A 22,287-nucleotide genomic window follows, 5' to 3' on the forward strand; every position below is an offset into this window, starting at 1 on the left:
ATGAGGTATTTACTAGGTGAGTTAAATGTCTCATAATATAAGTTTATGCAGTCAAAGCAGTCAATTTCATGCTGTATTTATGTTTACCCCATTAAATTCCACATATATCAAGTTCCCCTCTCATTTTCCTGATACATTTCAGCAAGTTTCACCTGTTAGAATCTATCAAGGAAAACATTCAGATGTGCATTGTTTACCCAAAAACTGAGAATTGTGATCCTGCTCAAACTTTCATTTGAGTGGAAATGAGAACTGTCCAATGCACTCCTAATAGCCTGCTACTCAAAGTTGCCCAACCACATAATGACATCTCTCAGTATGCATAGGTTTGAAAATGTGTAAATGATATCAGTCCAGGAAGGCCTAGTTGAAAGCAGGATTATATGAATGATTCCCATTTTAGGGCAGCATAATCTTAGGTGTTGGTAGCAGTGAGCAGTGTCCCCAACTGTTTTCTCTCTGAAGATATCTGATCAGTATTTTTTAACCTGGGATGAAGCTTCATTTCGGATGGGTGCTGCGTTCTTAGTTAGCCAAATCTTTTTGCGGAAGAAAAGCTCAGGGATAGAGTCTGATGTCTTTCCACAGATTTGAGATACTTTTGGTTCATTGATCTTGTATTTCAGAGGATACACAAGAGACGATGAGTACATTTTTGAGTTAGGATGATATATATAGTGAGGGTAGAAGGTCTGACTGTATCACACAATGCAGTAGGAAGTTTGCAGGGATAGAAAAAGGGGAAAGAGAGGAGGAGAAAGAGATCAGAGGAAGAATTAAAAATATGTTTTATTCTCAGGAAAACAAGAAGTTTATGAGAGGAGGAGTGGGGTGCGGGTTAGAAAACAGCAAGGAGGATTTACAGGCAAAAATGGAATTAATGCAGGATGGAAATGAAAAGGTGAGGGAGTCATGGGAAAAGAGAAGGAGGCGAGGACAGCACATGATGGACAATGAAGGCAATGGAGGCTGGTGAGAAAGCATTGAAGTGGACACTGAAGAGTGAGAGGTTTTAGAAGGAAAGGTAAGTGGTAGGTCAGAAGAGATAAGTAGTAAGGAGTAGTGATTAGTAAGAAGAGAGGGAAGAAAGAATGTAGGTGAGAAGGAAAGATTTTGATGATGGAAATGTGGTAAGGGCAGATAGGGAGAAAAGGGAGAAAGATTGTTAGGAATGAAAGTTAGGGAGGTAGAGAAGATGAAGGTAGATAGGGGAGATGAAGTAGATGATAAACATTTTCTCATGTTATCTTCAGAGCAAGAGTGAGCATTGTGATTATTGGAGCTGTACCTTTCTGAATGAACATGATTCCAGGGTTTTTTTAATTGTACATTTGATTCCAAGGTGGTAGGGGTATTTTGATGTGCTGAGTAGTGAGAATAGATTGAAATGAAAAGAATGGTAGATCAATTCGCTTATGGTACCCCTCTTAGACAGGTAGTCACTTAGGGTCTTATTTGCACGCCCTTTGCACTGCCGGTTCGTCACTTTTTATGTGATGAAAAGTGACACACAGGTGACACAAAGGGCTTGTAAATAAGGCCCACAGTTTTCAGGTATCATTTGCATTATTGTATTTGGCTCATTGAAACAATAGCAAGGGGACCTTAGTTTCTAAGAAAGACTACAATTACTTCTCAGATCATTACTGGGAGAGGGATGACATGGAGAGGTATCCACCTGTTGTTCAAAAGTGTGAAGACTGTTAAAAACAGAAGAAATACTCTTTTCATGAACCATCAATATTGGTGTCTATTAGATCAACTCGGAAATGGGAGTGGATTAAGATGAGAATTATATTATACTCCGATGATTGAATCAATTAGGGGGGGGGATGAAGTTAACATGACATAGTGCTGTGTTAGCTGTGCCTTTAAATGACCATTGAATGTGTATTACTGGAGTGTATTCAGTAGTCGATGGGGGCTAATATTGGGTAGGTGCAACTTCAGTTAACACTTCCATGTCCCATTGCAAGTCAAATTGGCCCACTCGCCCCAGTCCAAGGTTTTACCTTCAGACTTTCTTGGTTCTCAAAATCATTCAGTGGGACAAGGGTGGAAGCTGTAGCTGGTCAGGGCTCCACAAGGCAGGATGAATTTACCACAAGGCCCCACTAAACCAGTTTTTAGCATGGCAAAATGCTCTGATTGGGACACATCTGGGTTCAAATTTCTACTAATGCTTTGTGCTGGGTTTGTGTAACTTTTGTAACATAACACCAATGCAAAGTCTTATGCTTGGATTTATTACCCAACTAAAATCAGGATTGGATAGTTTTAAAAAGTAACAGCAAATTTTGCTATGCACTGAGTTGTTTTCCTTTGCCCTCAAGGGGGCCTTCCATGGGTGGTACAAGGGCATTCCCATGAACCACAAATAGGTTTTGATGCAAATTCCTATCTACAAACATTAGTAGACAGAGTCTTGCTCAAAATCCTACACTTCTTCAAAGTAGGCGTAACGAGTACCTTGTTTTTTTCCTACTTGTATTTTCTACTTTGAATATGTGTTGCATTGCACAGCACACATACAAAGCAGCAAAACAGGAACATTCTAAAAGGATAGTTTCTGTACTGGAATGGTTACATTCCAGTACAAACCTATTTCTTATAGAATGCACACATCCCTGGTGGGGCAAGTGTGTGTGCATTGGCTCATGTCAACCTAATGTGAGCCAGCGAAGGGAGAGAAAAACACAGCAATATATTTCAGTAGGCAGTGCACTGTTCTGTTCTCTCCCTTTCATACAATTAAAGTTGCTGTGCTGTGTTGCATACATTTTTGCAAATATAGGCCCTGGTTTTCTAGCTCGCCATAGGTGTGCCCTCCCTGGGAAAGCTTCAGCACCCTCTCCTGGTCCTCTGGATGTGTAAAAAGGGACCAAGTCCGACTTTTCTTCAGTTGCTGGGAAAGTTCCTTCTAGAGCATCTTAATCTATAGAGCCATGCATCTCATTGTTTGAAAGAAAATCTCGAACAGGCTCCCTCTCTTCCACCATCGGTCACAACGAACATTGTAATTTTGTACCTATCAATGTGAAGTTTCATGCTGTTTATATGTAGGACCCTTAAAGAGCTCATGGGGTCTCATGGTCCACAAGATTGACTACATCATTTTTTTCTTCATCCCCATGTAGGGCTCAGTCCATCTGTCTTTAAGTATTTGGGCACTCCTGGTTCCTTGACCCAAACATTTTGGCAACGCTGGTACTCTACTAGAGTTGTCTTTTGATGATACCACTCCTTGAGCATTTTCTGACTGGCCTCCAAATTCTGATTTTCTTCTTCGTGTAACAAGTCATCTTGGATACCAACGCCAGCACATTTTTCACCATATCTTGTGTGAGTTTCGTTGGAGGATTTTCCCGGTAAACAGTCATAATATCGAAAAGAAAATATCGACTGGACAGAATATCGAGTTTTTAATATGGAATGGACAGAATATCGAATTACCAAAATATAGTGGTGAAGAATATCGAAAATCAGGTAAGAAATATTGATTACATAATATAGAAGTAAAAATTATCGAAAGTCATAATATAGTTGTTAAAAATATTGATTTTTTTTATAGTGTTTTAAGTGTTAGTATATGTGTTAAAAGTATGTATTAATTTTGGAATGTATGTTTGAATATTTTTAAAGTAATGAATTTTATGTTATTTAATTTTTGTGTAATTTAATTCCATAGCGGGTTGTGGGTTTATAGGGGATTAGGGTGAGAACTAATTTAATTATAGTACATTAAATAATAATTTTTAGGAATTATTAATTATTTTTTATTTAATTTTGAGTTTTACTTCTGTAGCGTGTTGTGGGTTTATAGGAGAATAGGGTGGGAAGTAATTTAATTGTTATTAAGTAATTATTAATTGGTATTGAACATTAAATGGTTGTTGATTAAATATTAATTGGTAAATAATTTGTATTAATTAGTAATTAATTTGTATTAATTGTTTAATTGATAATTATGTTAATTGTAATAATTTATTATTTGTAGCGGGTTGTGGGTTTATAGGGGAATATGGTGGGAAGTAATTTCATTGTAAATAATTAATTATTGAAATCATTTTTGTATATTGATAATTAATTTATGATTATTGGTATTATTTGTATTTATTAATTTTTGGTACTGAAAATTGGTTGTTAATTAATTATTAATAGGTAATTATTTTTTAAAAAAAATATTGGTATTTATAATTAATAAATTATTAAATATTGTGTGATTGGTAATTAATTTTAATACTTTTTTTGTTGGTATTAATAATTAATTTGTTTTTAATAAAATATTAAATTATTATTTTCCCTACTATTGCACTCACTGGAGTGGGAATAGTAATTGTTACCCCAAAACTATCCAATGCTTTCCCTACTATTGCACTCACTGGAATGGGAATAATAATTTTTACCCCTACGCTATCCAATGCATTCCCTACTGTTGCACTCTTTGGAGTGGGAATAATAATTTTTACCCCTACGCTATCCAACGCTTTCCCTACTGTTGCAGTCTCTGGAGTGGGAATAGTAATTTTTACCCCTACGCTATCCAACGCTTTCCCTACTGTTGCACTCTCTGGAGTGGGAATAGTAATTTTTACCCCTACTCTATCCAAAGCTTTCGCTACTGTTGCACTCTTTGGAGTGGGAATAGTAATTTTTACCCCTACGCTATCCAACGCTTTCCCTATTGTTGCACTCACTGGAGTGTGAATAGTAAATTTTACCCTCCCGCTATCCAACTCTTTCCCTACTGTTGCACTCTCTGGAGTGGGAATAGTAATTTTTACCCCTACGCTATCCAATGCTTTCCCTATTATTGCACTTACTGGAGTGGTAATAGTACATTTTACCCGCCTGCTATCCTACGCAAAAAATATTGAATATTTTTTATTAATATTACGTTAATATATGTATTCATTTTTTTTTTACTTACATTAATTATTTATTAATTTTAAAGTTATTTAAGTATTTTTAAGTATGTTTTACTTAATTATATGTATTATTTCATTAATCTTACATTACTTTTAAGACATTTAAAAAATGCAATATTTTGACCAACTATATTTTTTACAACGATATTTTGGATTCTATATTTTTGTACTTACCTGTTTGTAGATAGGGATTCAATATTTTGGCATTCTATATTTTTTCCTCGATATTTTGGCAGGTTGATATTCTCCTTCTAGATATTTTGTCAGTGATCCGATTTTCCCATTGGCATCTCATTAGGCTAAGGGTTGTCCTGAGAGTATGCTCAAACAGAAGCTGAAAGGGTCTGAAGTCAATTATTTTATGGGGGACTTCCCTGTGAGCAATGTGCACGTATGGTAGCAAATTGTCCTACTTAAGTTTCAAGGGCACCTCTAGTCCTATAATCATATGTTTCAGGGTCTTGGCGAATCTTTCCACAAGTCCATTGGTCTGACAGTGATAAAGTGAAGAGAACTTATACATGAACTTTATTTACACAGACACAGATTTTCCTCCTGTCTGAGGCATTGTGTTTCCGAGACTTAACAAGTCAGGCAAAACTGACAGAATAAAGCTACTGTCTGCCTCATCTGGTGTCCCAGCAAAATGATATCATGAGTCAACTCCTGTAGGAAGGCCCGATAGCACTGGGAAATCATCTGGTTCATCACAGACCCAGGAATACCAGGCTCACAATAGAAGATGATCTTCCCAATAGTCTAGACAATTTTTATTTTCCTGTGCCTCAACCTGTTGCCAAAAGACTTCTAGAGTAGGGCATTTTCTCTGTGCCTTGCAGAATTCTGCCCGAAATGGTCCTCCTTCAGCTAGCCATCTGGCCATCTCAGGAAGGTAACCTAGGTCAAACACCTCTTCTCATGTAGGCTCCATGTTCCACCCTTCAGAGATAAGCTCTTCTCGGACAATCTGGACTTCTGGTGCTGTATAAGAAACTGGGCTATTGTTGTGCAGGATGGGAGCCCTGCGCAGGTAACAGGTCCACAATTGTCTCCTTACTGGAAAAAAGTACCCCATTGTAGCACTTGACTCTCTTAGAGTATTGAAGGAGAGCAGTCCAGGGTCTACACAGGTGAGGTTGTGTGGCGTAGTAACATCCATCTGTTGGTATCCGAAACCAACATTCAATAAATCATTTGGCCCCTGGTGGGTCATGAACCCCATAATCACAATACCCCCACCTATACCAGATGTTACATCACATGATGAGAAGGCTCATTTGCTTTGTCAATGGGTCACCACATCAATATATAGGACAAGCCTTTTGGCTTTGTCAAGGAGTCACCACATTAAAATATAAGGCAAGCCTATTGGCTTTGTCAAGGAGTCACCACATTGAAATACAAGGCAAGCCTATAGACTTTGTCATGGAGTCACCACATTAAAATACTAGGCAAGTCTATTGGCTTTGTCAAGGAGTCACCACAATGAAAACAAGTCAGGCCTATTGGCTTTGTAAAGGAATCACCCTTTTAAAACATAAGGCAACAATCACATATAAGAATTTGCCATTAAAACAATAGGGCCCTCCCCGTCCCCTAGGAGTTTCAGCACTCACAAGATGAAGAGCAAAACCTCTAGCTGTAGGAAATATTTAATATAATGGTTCCTTTTCAAGAAGGTTCTGAATTTGAGTCTTGTGGATTAGTGGGCTAGTGCATCCATTGCAAGGGCCACTTTTCAACCTCATGGTCACAGGTTCAAATCCCAGTGGGTCCACTCCACCTCTCATCCTTCTTAGGTCAATAAAATGAGTACCATTGGGTTGGGAACAATAAACATCTGTTATTCAGTGCCAAGATACCCTTCTAGGTGAACATGTGCTTTACAAATACTTATGTTATGTAATGAAATTAATGTGCCAGGAAACGTAAGAGGACTGGAGCAACCTGTCTGTGAGGGGGGCTTCTGCCCTCCAGCAGCCCCCAAAACACTCCAGCATATATGTTGGTGGAGCCCCTGCCTTGTTATGACACACAATGAAAACAAAGGAATAGTCAAATTAGCCCGTGCAGGGCAATATGGGGTGCTCTAAGCCAAAAAATGCATATTTTATTTGTGACTTAGGGGCACATGTATCAAGCCCTTTTCCTATTCGCAAACGGGCTGATTCGCAGAATCGCTCCCATTTGCGAACAGGAAAAAGCCTTTTGGGATGTATCATCCCAAAAGGCCATTGCAAAAAAGGGAATGGCAAAATTTGTGATTCCCTATTTTGCGAATGTATAAGAGATCACAAATTGTGATTCCTTAAATACAATTCTGGAAGCACCCAAGATGTGCGAATTTGCCTTAAGAAATCGCAAATTACCACCAACTTCAAGTTGGTGGTAATTTGTGATTTTTTGAAAAATGCACTTTTTAGCGTTTTTCAAATTGCCATGTGGCGCACATACATGCCATTAGGGGCCACATGTGCACACATGCATATTTCAGGGGTGCAATAGGGTTGACACCCTGGCACTCTTGAAATTGCATTCGCAATTTGCGAGTACCTAATGGGTACTCGCAAATTGCAAATGTCTTCCCATTCATTCCTATGGGCCTTTAGGCCCATAGGAATGAATGGGAAGGTATTCCTTAATTGCAAATCGCAGTTTGCGATTCGCAATTAAGGAATATGTAGGAATCGCAATTAATATTGCGAATCCTACATACGTTGTCTTTTGTGAGTCCTTAATAGCGAATCGCTAAAATTCTCTATTAAGGACTGCCAAAACGGTTTCTTGATGCATATGACCTTGGTGCCACACTACAGTTTTCTAATTTTTCTCTTTTACTTCAGTCCTGGGTGCCCCTACCAATGCAGCAACCAAGTGCAGGCAGGCAGGCTGGTGGCAGCATTGGGGTCCCAGCTCCTGCTACTCCATCATCTGCCAGCTGGAGCATGCAACTCGGGTGTGATGCGTTGGAGCGAACATTTCTGTTGCTGCTTATGCAGCGAGAGCAGCTTCTGTGGCTTAGTCTTTCCCGCTTTCCCAGACATTGGGGGTCTGTGGAGGGGCTCCTGGCACCATACAGTTATGCGTTGGCTCTCCTCTTTTGCTTTCTGTGTCCCAGGGAATGGGATTGCTATTGAGCATGCTGGGTCCCAGGGAATTTGGTCCTTGGGGCCGAAAGTGAGTCTTTGCATGCCTCCTCCTGGGCAAAATAAAAAATTACACCTGAGCTGGCTTCCAGGACCAGACACAATCTGGAGGTATTTTTAGGAAGTACCAATGGAGCCCCACAAGCTCAGTTTCTCAGAAAGAGCATGTTAAGATTGGCCAATCTTCATAAGTGCATAGTGTTGGGCAATTTTGAAGATCTTGGGGCTGAGTTACTCCTGGTGGTGATCTCTAGCCACCAGTAGAATTTTCACCAGAGACGCTGGCCTCCAAAGGGTGCACTTTGCAGGGAGCTGAGTTCACCATCCCCGGTTGTCAGTACCCTCCTCTGTCTGCCCTCCCCAGGTCCCATGGCCTCCTGGCCTTCTTGCAAGGCCTCCAGGTTGGCAATGCAGACCAGACCTTCTCCAACTGGTCCTCAGGGGACATAAATGAGCTAGTGCCACTGGCCCTGGAGAAACCCATCTAGTCCTTGGGGTCAGCCGTAGGCAAAGTATTTAGTTCATCAGGGGCATCAGGTGTTTTTTCCTCCGAGCTGTCCATGATTCTGGTGTCTCTGCTATCCAGTTCCAGAATCTTGCTTACTGTCTCTCCCCTGTGCAGGGATTTTTAAGTGTGGATTGAAAGTTCTAGATGCCAGGCATCCTAGACGATCCTACGATGACTGAAACATACAAATGGAAAAGAGAGGAATGCTTTCAATAAGTGAAATCACTGGCAGTTGCTTGGGTAGCATTCCAACCCTTTATTTTTTTGCCAACTTGTGCCACTTCAGTTTGGACCGAGCTATATGCAAATCAGTCTTGACCCTGCTCCAATTGGAACAGTCCAGCCTGAACTGCCAGGCCAGGTTCTCCTTGAAATGGAGCACAAGCAACCCAAGAATGTTTATGCCCTGAATGGGGCGCCTCATTCAGGTGAGCACAGGTTTCTGATCTGAGCATACCCTTGATCATTTAGGGTGTTAAATGAAACATACAAAATCCAATGGGAGAAATGCTTGCAGTTTGTCTAACCACTGGCTTTTGCTTGGGATAGAACTTCATCATTCTTTTGTGCACCATTCCACCTCAGTTTGATCCCAGCCGTATGCAAATCAGTCCTGACCCAGCTCCAACAGGAGAAGTCCTCCCTGAAAAAAATTGCCTTGAGTGAGACTCAGTTAGTGAGACTCAACCACAGTAAATAGATATATAAAAAAAAACTGCGATCCAAAGCAAAAAAGTATTTTAATCTAAATGGGTGGGTGGAATCCATTTGCAACAGGATGGTTAGTTGTACCCTTTTCTCTTATTTTTCCTGGCTGGATACATCTGTTTTTTGTGAAACATCTTTTTATTGATTTTTTTATTAACACAATGGATAGCAATACATTCAATTTGGTAGACCATAATAAGCTGTCCAGTAGCTTTATCAATACTCAGTGTTCTTTTGCCTCTTAAGGTTCTCCTCAAAACAGAAATCATATTAATATACTGCCAGGTCTAGAAACCAAACATTCATAATATACCCTTCGCAAACAATACTCTCCCCTTATGCAATATCACTCCCTCTTCCCTTGTAAACTAAAAGAAGAAATAAACTCAAATGAAGCAAATGATAATGTAAACCGTACAGGAAGTTCTCTTGGTTCATGGCACCGCCATTCAGAACTGGAATAGATGTATTGCTCGTACCCATGAGGGGCAGGCCACAAGAGGGATTCCACTGGAGAGGTAGGTAATCAAGGAGCCCCAGGAGTATTCAAAGTTTTTAAAGTCTTCTCTAAAGATGTCGATGATTCATTCCATTACAACTGCTATAGAGGAGCATGCCATTGCGTCAGGGCAAAGGCATCCTTCTTCTTCCAGACTGCAGCTATCGCTGTCTTGGCTGCCCCCAGACAGAGCCACATTATGACTTGGTCAGTTTTTGTTTGGTATTTCAAGAAGTTGTACTGTAAACCCAGGAGTGCAAAAAAAAGGGTACCTGCAATTGGGTCTCCCAAAATGTCTTTGATTTGGGCTAGGAATTTAGACAAAAAGAGGCGGATTGTTGGACAGTCTCACCAGATATGTTGACAGTCACCTAGAAGCCCACAACCCTTACAGCATAAGTCTGAAGTGTTGGGAAAAATAATTTTCAATTTGGTGGGGTATAGCTACCAATCATAAAGAATCTTGTAGTGAGCTTTTGTAGGCCTAAGGAGTGATTATGTTAAGTTATGTCTTTCCAGAGTGTCTTCCAGTGCCTATCTGTAATGTCATGCCCCAAGGTGCATTCCCGAAAAATAACGTGACATGGTTGCTGGGAGGGCAGCATATGTAATAGTAGGGACTATAGAAAAGAAATGGCACCCTTAGAAGCCCAGCCCTCTTCACAAAGAGCTCTAGTGGTGTGAGCTCTCTAGTCGCGGCCTCTTTAATCTCTGGGTTCAGCACCCAGTGACGCAACTGTAGATAATGGAAGGGTTCTGGCATGAGAGTTGAAAAAGTAGCAAAATTAACAGCAAACAAATCTCCATCAAGCCAAAGATAAACCAAATTCAAGACTGAAAAAAGTAAGGTCATCACCCGAACCCCGGTTGCCACTTAGTCAGCATTTCTTGTATTTTATGACCATCATATCAATCAAAAGTCTGGCCATCTTTACGAATCAGTAGAGTTGCAGACTTTATAACACTTTATAAAAGAAACAGAGGCCCCCAGCTTCTGGAGTGCCAGAATGAACTCTTGCATTTGCCACTGCCACACAACTGTTCGATGGCAATTGTCTGAGCAGATAGAGACATTGATGTCACATGCCTTAGCCAGCAGTTTAGGAGTCGCTCCCTGAAAACTATCCTGCCGAAGTGTGAAGTTCCCAGTGTACATCAGTACTGCCTGGGGGTACCGGTAGGGTTTTTCTAGAAAGACAGAATGGAAAACAATGCACCCGCTGCACAATACACTCCATATCCCAGTCACTCAAAGCAGGAAATGCCTCAAGGAACAAATGAACTACGAAGCTCCGGGGGTCATCTCCTTCAGCTTCTTCTAGGACCCCCACAGCCTGCAGTATTCTGGTGTGACCGGTTCTCCAAGTCCTCGACCCTAGCCTGGGATGACTCCTGGTGGCTGGCCTCGGTGAGAGCTGCACCAACACCCACCAACCACGCATGCAACCTGGGGTTCATCTTGGACTCATCACTGTCAATGACCCAGCAAGTCAACGCTGTCTCCTCCTCCTGCTTCAACACCCTCTGCATGCTTCGCAAGATCTACAGATGGATCCCCACCGGAACCAGAAGGACGATCACCCAGGCACTTGTCACCAGCAGGCTGGACTACGGCAATGCCCTCTACGCTGAAACCATGGCCAAACTTCAAAAGAGACTCCAGCGCATACAGAATGCCTTTGCACGCCTCCTCCTCGACATGCCCCGCCACAGCCACATCACTGCCCACCTGAGGGACCTGCACTGGCTCCCCGTCAACAAGAGGATCACCTTCAAGCTCCTAACCCATGCTCACAAAGCACTCCACGACGCCGGACCAGCATACCTCAACAAACGACTCACCTTCTACACTCCCAACTGCCAGCTTTGCTCCGCTGACCTCGCCCTCGCCACCATTCCACGCATCCACCGAACGACCACCGGCGGCAGATCCTTCTCCCACCTCGCCACCAAGACATGGAACACCCTCCCCATCCACCTGCGACAGACCCAGGACCTGCTGACCTTCGGGAGACTTCTCAAAACCTGGTTGTTTGAGCAGTAGCAGCTCCCCCCCCTCAGTGCCTTGCGACCCTCATGGGTGAGTAGTGCGCTCTACAAATGATTGATTGATTGATTGATCAAACACTGCCGACACCAGACCCTCAGCTGAAGCTGCAAACGCCCCCTGCCCCCCAGTTGAGATGTCAAGGTAGAAGGAACTGAGTGCCCAGATATAACCATGGCATGCTCATCCCAGACATTAGAAGCCAATACTGTAGGGCTTGCCTGCTCGAGGCCATCATCCAAATCAATGTCAGAGAGATTTGAAAATGAAAAGAAGGCCTCAGGGCCATCCCCTCCAGTAGCAGCAGGCTCCAAGCTACCAGGGCACAGAATCTAAGCAGCCGGAAGATCTGTCACTTGACTAAAGATATTGGAAGAACCACTGAAGGCTCAGCTGGAGGAGACACCGAAATTAGGACCAGAACAAAGGAGGAACCAGTTGAGGAGGTAAGATGAGAATCGGTGGGATCAGCTTCTCAGTGCCCAAAGTAACCTCCTGCTCCTCATCCTGGCTAGCACAATAGTCGCAACAGGGAGAGTGAACCCACTGTCAAACTGCATCCACTATTTGCTGGGTACGAGGTACCAGACTGTCCCTTTCTGGGCCAGTTGATGCAACAGTGACCCCAGGTGCCTTTTCAATCGGGGATATATCTAGGGTTGTCTTCCTAGTCGGAAACCTCAACACTATCTTGTACTTTAGAGGGGTAGGAGTGGAGGCAGGAGACAACTTTCTCCCCCCTTTACCCACTGCTAGAACTGGTGCTACCATTCCCCCTTACCAGGTAACAAACGCTTCCTCTCCAACTTCAGGAAAGCCTGAAAAGCATGAGGGGATCTGCTCCCCATCACCCCCCTTTTTAGGAGCACCCTTCCCGGGCATACTGCTTAAAATTGCTGCCCATCGCAGTGTACACTCAATTCCTTCCTCTTCCGAGGCACCTCAATCATCAGTAAGCATAGAGCGAGGCATCCAGCCTGCAACAGTGTATCCTGTAAAGGGGCAGCCCAGCAAGAGAGGCGGTACCTGTAGCAAACAGCCATCAACTAAGTTGGTACTGCCGCAGGAACGCGCCATCCTTCGCCCCAATGACTGATTGGGAGCATGTCCAGAGAGCCGCTGAACATCCACTTCTCACACAGCTGCTGTACAAAGGATCTGTGTCTGCCTCATTCGAACTAGCAGCGGCCTCATGCTGGCATCCAATAAGGCCATCAGGAATTTCAGCGAGAACCAGTCAGCACCTCCACAGGAGCCGGCTCTTGACCTTGAAGCCAGCAGCTGAAGCAGAGACCAGAACGTCGCTGAGAAACCATCAGGGGCCCTCACAGACGAGGTAAGCGAACAAGCAGAGGGCCAAGGAGGACGTCCATCAACTTAATCACAGCTTAGGAGGACTTTGAAGCTTGGGAGCATGGAGCCATAATGCTGGTTTATCCACAAGCCGCCATCTTGCCCATCAATATGACCTAGCATGATACGGCTTTTCATTGTGTATACTTTATTAGTGATGCTAATTAAATTACTAAGTTTTGCATGTTTTCTAGTTGCAGCACAGTTAGTTCATAATAGAGCACGATTGTTTCAATAAATATTTTAAACTGTTTTTGTGTCTCATTTCTATTTATTATGGACATGCATGAGTCAGAGAATGACAGTTGATGACCTGCCACCACCGTTCCCTGAAGGGACTAGAGTGCTATGTTCTGGGGTGACAATTTACCTGTTACCCCAAAAGATTAAAAGGGGTGGTAAGGTACAATGAGCTAATCTGGATTCGGGCCCATAGGTACTGATGTGGTATGGTGACTCAGTCCCTACATACTCATGTTCTGTGATCCCAGGCATAGTTCTGTTCCCAAACAGAATCACTGCAACAAGCTCATAGAAAAAGTAAAGTACCACTGAAAAACAACAGATGACAATTGACTGGGACCTAGGTGTGAATTCAGGCTGAACACGATGGTTTAGAGGTCAGTGACACCAAGTGGTATCAATCCATGCAGTTAAAATGAGACACTGTGAGTTTTTCAGCCAAAATGTTTTGTATTCAGAGACTTTTTGGTTTAATTTTTTTCCAGTGTGCTAAGGGCTGTTGGCTTAAGATCACTGACTAGCTGAAGGTGTCACAAGTGATATAAGGCCACTTTATTGCCACAGTAGCTACTTGTACATACACCATTGTTGGGCATCTGGAGTGGCTTCCAGAATGTATTCCTGTCCTGTAGATCCATCCCACATCCATGCAAAGCCAGGAATATGCAAAATACAGTCATGACCTTCATGCGTAGGTCATTTTACAAAGCAGTGCATCATAATGTGGGGACTAGATCAAGGGACCATAGACACTACAAACAATCATTGAGGAAGTCGATTATTTTGGCTTATTTGCACAAAAGAGAAGAGATAAAACAATACGGTGAAGGAGATTAGAGCCTGTAATCTATTCTGTGTCACTAAGCATACAAAAACCTGTGCTATTTTCAAGTGAAATTGCTACCATCAGTATGGTGATGACTAGTCATACAGTATAGCAGGGGCATTCTCTGCAAAACTGCAACTTGACATATTCAAGTAGTCTGACCATACTATTATCAGAATGTACTAACTCACCTTAAGTGTAGGAAAAGAGCTACAAGATGTGACCTATAGTGCTGTTTGCATTTTTGTTACTTAGCTGTTACATTCTTAAAAGGGCGTAAAGGGAGGAGAAAAGCAGATGCAAGGCTCTCGAACGCAAGTGGAGATTAAACTACGACCTCGAAGCCAAACTTCTATATAGAACGGCCCTAAAAAAATTCCTTAAACAAAAAAAAAGCGCGATGAAAGACTACTTTGCCTCTCAAATTAATAAAGCTAAAAATTCATCTAAAACGCTCTTTAGCATTGTTAAAGACTTTATTAACCCTCCGGCCAGGGCCCCCCAGAATACAGCGAGCCAGGCTCTTTGCGAGGGACTCTCAGACTACTTTCTCGAAAAGATCAATAAACTCTGTGTCTCCTTCCCTACAGGGCCTGTCACCTTGCCTTCCCCCACCTGTCCCCCAGAGTCACCGTCCTTTCTCTCATTTAACAAACTCAACCAGGACGAGGCTATCAGACTACTTATTCACTGCAAATCCGGTGCCCCCTCTGATCCTGTCCCCGCAAAAATCATGGGAGAACTGGCGCCTTCACTCGCCTGCCCCTTCCTCTCCATCTGGAATGCCTCCCTTCACCATGGCTTCTTCCCCACCACCTGGAAGGAGGCCTTGGTGATCCCTATTTTAAAGAAAACAGACGCAGATCCCACTGTTTTTGCTAATTATCGTCCCATTTCCCTTCTTCCTAAACCCGCCAAAGTTCTGGAAAAAGCCGTGCAGCTACAACTCACGGAATACCTAGAAAACCACTCTCTGCTGCATGGATCACAATCCGGATTCAGAGCCGGATTCAGCACTGAGACGGCCCTGCTGGAAGTATCCGAAACAATTCGAGAATGCGTGGACAGGGGCGAGGAGGCCATGCTGGTTCTCCTCGACCTGTCCGCAGCATTTGATACGGTCTCTCACCCCATCCTCCTTGACCGACTTAAGCAGATAGGCATTGGTGGCACTGCCTTCAGCTGGATTGAGTCCTTCCTCTCATCCAGAAGTCAAAGGGTACTGCTGCGCCCCTTCAAGTCTGAGAAAAAGCCTCTGTCATGTGGGGTGCCGCAAGGCTCCGCCCTCAGCCCCCTGTTCTTCAACGTCTATCTTGCCCCCTTGGCCGACGTTGTGGAGTCCTACGGAGTCAGGGTGGTCTCTTACGCTGACGACACACAGTTGGTGTTCTCCTTCAGGGACCACTCGGACTCCGCCTTCGTCAATTTTCGCCAATGCCTTAACAACATCAGTGTCTGGATGACCGCGAACCACCTCAGATTGAATGCAGATAAAACGGAGGTTCTGTTTTTTAATCAGAAAACCTCCATCCCCTCCTCTTGGTGGTGGCCCACGGCGCTCGATCCCGCCCCGTCCCCCGTTCACTCAGCTCGGAATCTAGGTTTCCAATTTGACGACTCCCTGTCATGCAAAACCCAGGTTAATAAAGTCACCTCCGCCTGCTTTATGAAACTGCGCATGATAAAAAAAATCCTTCCCTATCTCCCCCTGGATTCCCGCCGTACAGTCACCCAAGCCCTCATCACGTCCCACTTGGACTATGCCAATAGCCTCTATGCTGGTGCCCCCCAGTACCTGATAGGCCGGCTGCAGATTGTCCAGAATGCTGCAGCCAGACTGATCGGTAATATCCCGTACCGTCAATCTGTCTCTGCTTATCGGAAGGAACTCCACTGGCTTCCAGTGGCTAGCCGCATTCAGTTCAAGGTCCTCACCCTAACCTATCGAGCCGTCAACGACTATGGACCTACTTATCTGAAAAAACGGGTCTCGATTTCCCGCTCCACCAGATCCCTGAGATCTAATGACCTCCGCCTCCTGATCTCGCCCCGTTTTAGATTATCTAGAACTGGTGGCAGAGGGTTCAGTGTCATTGCTGCCAAATTGTGGAACTCCCTTCCAACTGAGCTGAGATTCTGCCCCTCTGAATCCATCTTCCGAGCCAAACTTAAAACCTGGCTCTTTTCCGGACTTTAGTCTCTCCACTGCTCCCCCTGTTTTCACTCCCCCTTTCCCTTGGTAACCCTGGATTCTAGCGCCGGGACACCCCTTCGGGGGTAGCTGCGCGCTCTACAAACCACATAAAATAAATAAATAAATAAATAAAATACAAGGCATGTTGAACTTTGAAAGTTTTCACATTTTACATTTTCTGTGGCACCCTGTAAGGTGGTTCAACTTGAGAAAATCTACCAAAAAGGGATTCACGTTTAGCACAGGTCCTCACACAATGGTGTTATGGAAGTGTTTTTCTGACAGTATATAATGCACTTATGGGGATGCCTGACTGGCAAATTCCTTAAGAATTTTTACCTTATTTTCCTTATGATATACCAATTGGACCAGTGTACATTCTCAGTATGAAAAGTGACACTGCAGCACAACGCTGAGTGAGACGCAGAGGGCTGACCAACATTTTCTACCTTTAAAGGAAAGGAACAAGTAATGCCTTTGGGAAGGCCCCACATACCTGTCTCAAAGATAAAAATGTGCGTTCCTAATACCAATATATCTGTGACCTTTTTTCACCTCCCACAGTACATCAGAATAAATGCTGACCAAATTCTTCTCTTACTTTATCCTCTCTTTCAAGGATAAAAGGCTAAACACTAGATCAAAGTGTAATAATTACACCATAACCATGGAGGGTAAGGGTCTGAATTAGAGTATGGCGGATGGGATACTCATCAAAACGTGAGCGAAATGTCATCCATTGTATTGCAAGTGCCATAGGATAAATTGCATTCGTGAGATGGCATGTTTGTGACAGAGTATTCCATCCACCAAATTCTAAATCAGGCCCTAAATCATTCAACAGCTGCGAATATTGCTGGTTGGTTGAGATAATGTTCTATTCTCTAACATGGGTGTCAGTTCTTAACATACAGAAAAATCTCTAAGCAGTCACCAGGTGCAGTTTTTGCCACTGAAGGTATTTAGCTCTGTCTTGGATTTTGGGAGAGGTAATCCCCGAAGGACATAAAGGATGATGTAGGGATAAATACAGAATAGAATGAGGCAATCAAGATGGTTTTGGCAGAAATTAGAATGGATTTTGAAAGCAAGCACAAATTCCTTACACGTTTATAAACTTAATTGAATGTATTGGATAGACATAGAGATGGTTGACATATATTTTTTTGTAAACCTCAACTTTTCTGGACTTTTTACATCAGATCACTTTACACCAGATGGACAAATAATTACATGGATGGAAAATAAACAGGTGAAGGCTCTGTGGAGTCACGTTTGGTGACTTACCTGGTGCATTTTAAAGAGGAAGCATTCAATGAAGCTGCGGAGATTGTTTGGATCCAGTGTTTCTTGATGTTCTTTAATGTACTCTTTCACAAATCTTTTTACCACCTTCGAATTACGCAAGACCGTGTTATGAGGACCAGGCAACTGGCGCATAATTCTTGGATAGAGATTAAAGAGCTGTAAAAAGAGGAGAGTGCTTAATAGTTTCACTAACCACTACACAATCTTCTCTATTCTCTTTTTCCTGGTCCTAGCCTGGGTTCACGTGCAACTCAGGAGGGCTTTGATTAACCATAGTCAACATTTTTCCCCTCCTGATTGTGCATGCCTTGGATATATATTTCCCTTTTGCGCATGATTTCCACACATTAAACAAATCAATTGAATTGGATGGTTGAAATTTTGCATTTGCTACAATATGATATGCAATATGGATATAAGTTTAAGGCGGATATCATGTTTACAAGGGTGCTTTAATATGCTCACAGTGGCAATAACGACAAGGAGCAGCAGTGAACAGTTATTATAGAAGAGCTACTTAATGTACTAAGCACTCAAAAAGCAACGTTTTGCACGATTATGGTAGCCTGTACTTAAAATGGAATATCATTGGGTCGGTCTAATTGTTGAACCAAATTAATATTGCTAAGTGTGCACATCTGCCCAATTTTGCACGTATAATGTGTGGCCAAGGTTTTAAGCAAAACATTTATATTATCATCATTCATGCAAAATATGTTTTGTTGATCATGATATTAAGACAAGTTTCTTTTCCCCCTCTCTTTTATCCTTATTCTAATTTTTAGCTAGAATGCAACATGTGCGTAGTAAAGGCAGTAATCACATATCACATTTTATAAATGTACTTTCAGCCGATCTTGCTAAAGTCGGTTTTTCATGTTCATGAAATTAATATTCACATGAGCACTTTAAATAGCACTGAGGGCACCGTGGTTGCATCATGTGATCAAGGACAGGCTCACCTGAAACGGCGGACTGTGAAAACAAAATATTTGCACATATGCTCGGGGTCTGTGTCCCGATGTTCCGATGTCTCCTGTTGGGGATTGACCCAATGGGTGTGGAACGAATATATATATATATATATATATATATATATGCAAAACAAAGTCTCCAAGCCCAAGGAGCCCCCGACCCTTCAGGGTGGCCTCGCGGAACAGTGAGCATGGAGCAGCTCACCAACACACGCCGTGACCAAACAAAGATGCGAGGCCCATCACGGAGATAAAAGCATTTATTTCGAAGACAGCAGCACTAATCTTCCATCACCTTACGCGTTTCGGCTGTCGCCTTGCTCACAGGTAAGAAGTTAAGAAATGCAAAGTGCGTTGTGCTTGCTTTTTTAAACAAAATGTCACATGACCAGGCATTCGAAATACTAGCCCCATAATGCATTGTACAGTTCGTAAGTTCATTGCAAATGGAATCATGATTGATCCTCAAACAGCGTTATTTCAGCATTTTTTTCTTTAGTACCTGCATCATTTTAGTGGAAATAAAGTCTCGCAGCCATGTGTTTTTTCCGATTATATGCAAGTGCTCACATTCAGCATAGGTCTTCGAATTTGCATGTCTCTCCGAGCGGTCAGAACACGGGATGTTCTCCCATCCGACTCCCTTCCACACAGTCTGCTCTTTTTGCTTTCGTAGCGTTTTCTGATTAGGTAGGGCGACTGCAGTGGGTCATGCTCCCGATTTGAATGCCAAACAAAGTTTCCAAGCCCAAGGAGCCCCCGACCCTTCAGGGTGGCCTCGCGGAACAGTGAGCATGGAGCAGCTCACCAACACACGCCGTGACCAAACAAAGATGCGAGGCCCATCACGGAGATAAAAGCATTTATTTCGAAGACAGCAGCACTAATCTTCCATCACCTTACACGTTTCGGCTGTCGCCTTGCTCACAGGTAAGAAGTTAACAAATGCAAAGTGCGTTGTGCTTGCTTTTTTAAACAAAATGTCACATGACCAGGCATTCGAAATACTAGCCCCATAATGCATTGTACAGTTCGTAAGTTCATTGCAAATGGAATCATGATTGATCCTCAAACAGCGTTATTTCAGCATTTTTTTCTTTAGTACCTGCATCATTTTAGTGGAAATAAAGTCTCGCAGCCATGTGTTTTTTCCGATTATATGCAAGTGCTCACATTCAGCATAGGTCTTCGAATTTGCATGTCTCTCCGAGCGGTCAGAACACGGGATGTTCTCCCATCCGACTCCCTTCCACACAGTCTGCTCTTTTTGCTTTCGTAGCGTTTCCTGATTAGGTAGGGCAACTGCAGTGGGTCATGCTCCCGATTTGAATGCAAAACAAAGTCTCCAAGCCCAAGGAGCCCCCGACCCTTCAGGGTGGCCTCGCGGAACAGTGAGCATGGAGCAGCTCACCAACACACGCCGTGACCAAACAAAGATGCGAGGCCCATCACGGAGATAAAAGCATTTATTTCGAAGACAGCAGCACTAATCTTCCATCACCTTACGCGTTTCGGCTGTCGCCTTGCTCACAGGTAAGAAGTTAAGAAATGCAAAGTGCGTTGTGCTTGCTTTTTTAAACAAAATGTCACATGACCAGGCATTCGAAATACTAGCCCCATAATGCATTGTACAGTTCGTAAGTTCATTGCAAATGGAATCATGATTGATCCTCAAACAGCGTTATTTCAGCATTTTTTTCTTTAGTACCTGCATCATTTTAGTGGAAATAAAGTCTCGCAGCCATGTGTTTTTTCCGATTATGTGCAAGTGCTCACATTCAGCATAGGTCTTCGAATTTGCATGTCTCTCCGAGCGGTCAGAACACGGGATGTTCTCCCATCCGACTCCCTTCCACACAGTCTGCTCTTTTTGCTTTCGTAGCGTTTCCTGATTAGGTAGGGCGACTGCAGTGGGTCATGCTCCCGATTTGAATGCAAAACAAAGTCTCCAAGCCCAAGGAGCCCCCGACCCTTCAGGGTGGCCTCGCGGAACAGTGAGCATGGAGCAGCTCACCAACACACGCTGTGACCAAACAAAGATGCGAGGCCCATCACGGAGATAAAAGCATTTATTTCGAAGACAGCAGCACTAATCTTCCATCACCTTACGCGTTTCGGCTGTCGCCTTGCTCACAGGTAAGAAGTTAACAAATGCAAAGTGCGTTGTGCTTGCTTTTTTAAACAAAGTGTCACATGACCAGGCATTCGAAATACTAGCCCCATAATGCATTGTACAGTTCGTAAGTTCATTGCAAATGGAATCATGATTGATCCTCAAACAGCGTTATTTCAGCATTTTTTTCTTTAGTACCTGCATCATTTTGGTGTAAATAAAGTCTCGCAGCCATGTGTTTTTTCCGATTATATGCAAGTGCTCACATTCAGCATAGGTCTTCGAATTTGCATGTCTCTCCGAGCGGTCAGAACACGGGATGTTCTCCCATCCGACTCCCTTCCACACAGTCTGCTCTTTTTGCTTTCGTAGCGTTTCCTGATTAGGTAGGGCGACTGCAGTGGGTCATGCTCCCGATTTGAATGCAAAACAAAGTCTCCAAGCCCAAGGAGCCCCCGACCCTTCAGGGTGGCCTCGCGGAACAGTGAGCATGGAGCAGCTCACCAACACACGCCGTGACCAAACAAAGATGCGAGGCCCATCACGGAGATAAAAGCATTTATTTCGAAGACAGCAGCACTAATCTTCCATCACCTTACGCGTTTCGGCTGTCGCCTTGCTCACAGGTAGGAAGTTAACAAATGCAAAACTAGAAAAAGATCGTCGATGTAACGGTGCCACACAACTATGTGTTCAGCCCATTTTTGTCTTTCATTACTAAGGGCCACCTGCTCCTCCCACCAGCCTACGAAAAGATTCACATAGCTGGGGGCGAAGCAGGTGCCCATAGCTGTTCCGGAGATTTGTTTAAATAGTTGACCCTGAAATAGGAAAATATTGTTGTGGAGACAGAATTCAATGAATTCAAGCAGCATGATACTGTGTTCTGCGAATTTTAATGAAAGACAAAAATGGGCTGAACACATAGTTGTGTGGCACCGTTACATCGACGATCTTTTTCTAGTTTGGAGAGGATCAATTAAACAGGCGGAGGATTTCATTTCTGAACTTAATGATAATAACCTCAATCTTGGGTTCACATATGAAATCAGCTCCACGGAAGTCAACTATCTAGACCTGAAGGTGCAGGTGAGGGATGGCAACCTTGGAACCGAATTATATCGGAAACCAACTGCCGGTAACTCAATCTTACATGGCAGCAGTAATCACCCCCCCAAGCTGATAAACAGTATACCCTATGGGGAACTTCTCCGGCTGAAACGAAACTGTTCTAGAGAGGCTGATTTTGTGTCTGCTGCCTTAAATTGTATGGCAAGATTTCAAACTAGAGGCTATAGTCAGGAAGTTCTAAACTCAGCATTTTTGAAAGTCAACAATATCCAGAGGAAGGATCTGTTAATCCGGACTGACATCCAGACTAACAGCAAAAAAAGAACAAATTTGGAAGGTAGCAAACTTCGGATGATAACAACCTTCTCA

At 43.2% G+C, this 22,287-nt stretch overlaps 1 protein-coding gene across 2 annotated transcripts in view; it reads right to left on the reverse strand.

Moving 5' to 3' along the window:
- LOC146798112 (cytochrome P450 2G1-like) overlaps positions 1-22,287 on the reverse strand; it is a 1,220,160-nt gene that overhangs the window by 738,353 nt on the left and 459,520 nt on the right. For both annotated transcript variants that reach the window (XM_085625336.1, XM_085625335.1), the window contains exon 5: positions 17,740-17,916. In XM_085625336.1, the coding sequence (XP_085481462.1) occupies positions 17,740-17,916 (177 nt within the window). The remainder of the gene's footprint in view (positions 1-17,739; positions 17,917-22,287) is intronic.

This window comes from Triturus cristatus, chromosome 9 (genome assembly GCF_964204655.1).
Source record: "Triturus cristatus chromosome 9, aTriCri1.1, whole genome shotgun sequence".
Lineage (NCBI taxonomy): Eukaryota > Metazoa > Chordata > Amphibia > Caudata > Salamandridae > Triturus > Triturus cristatus.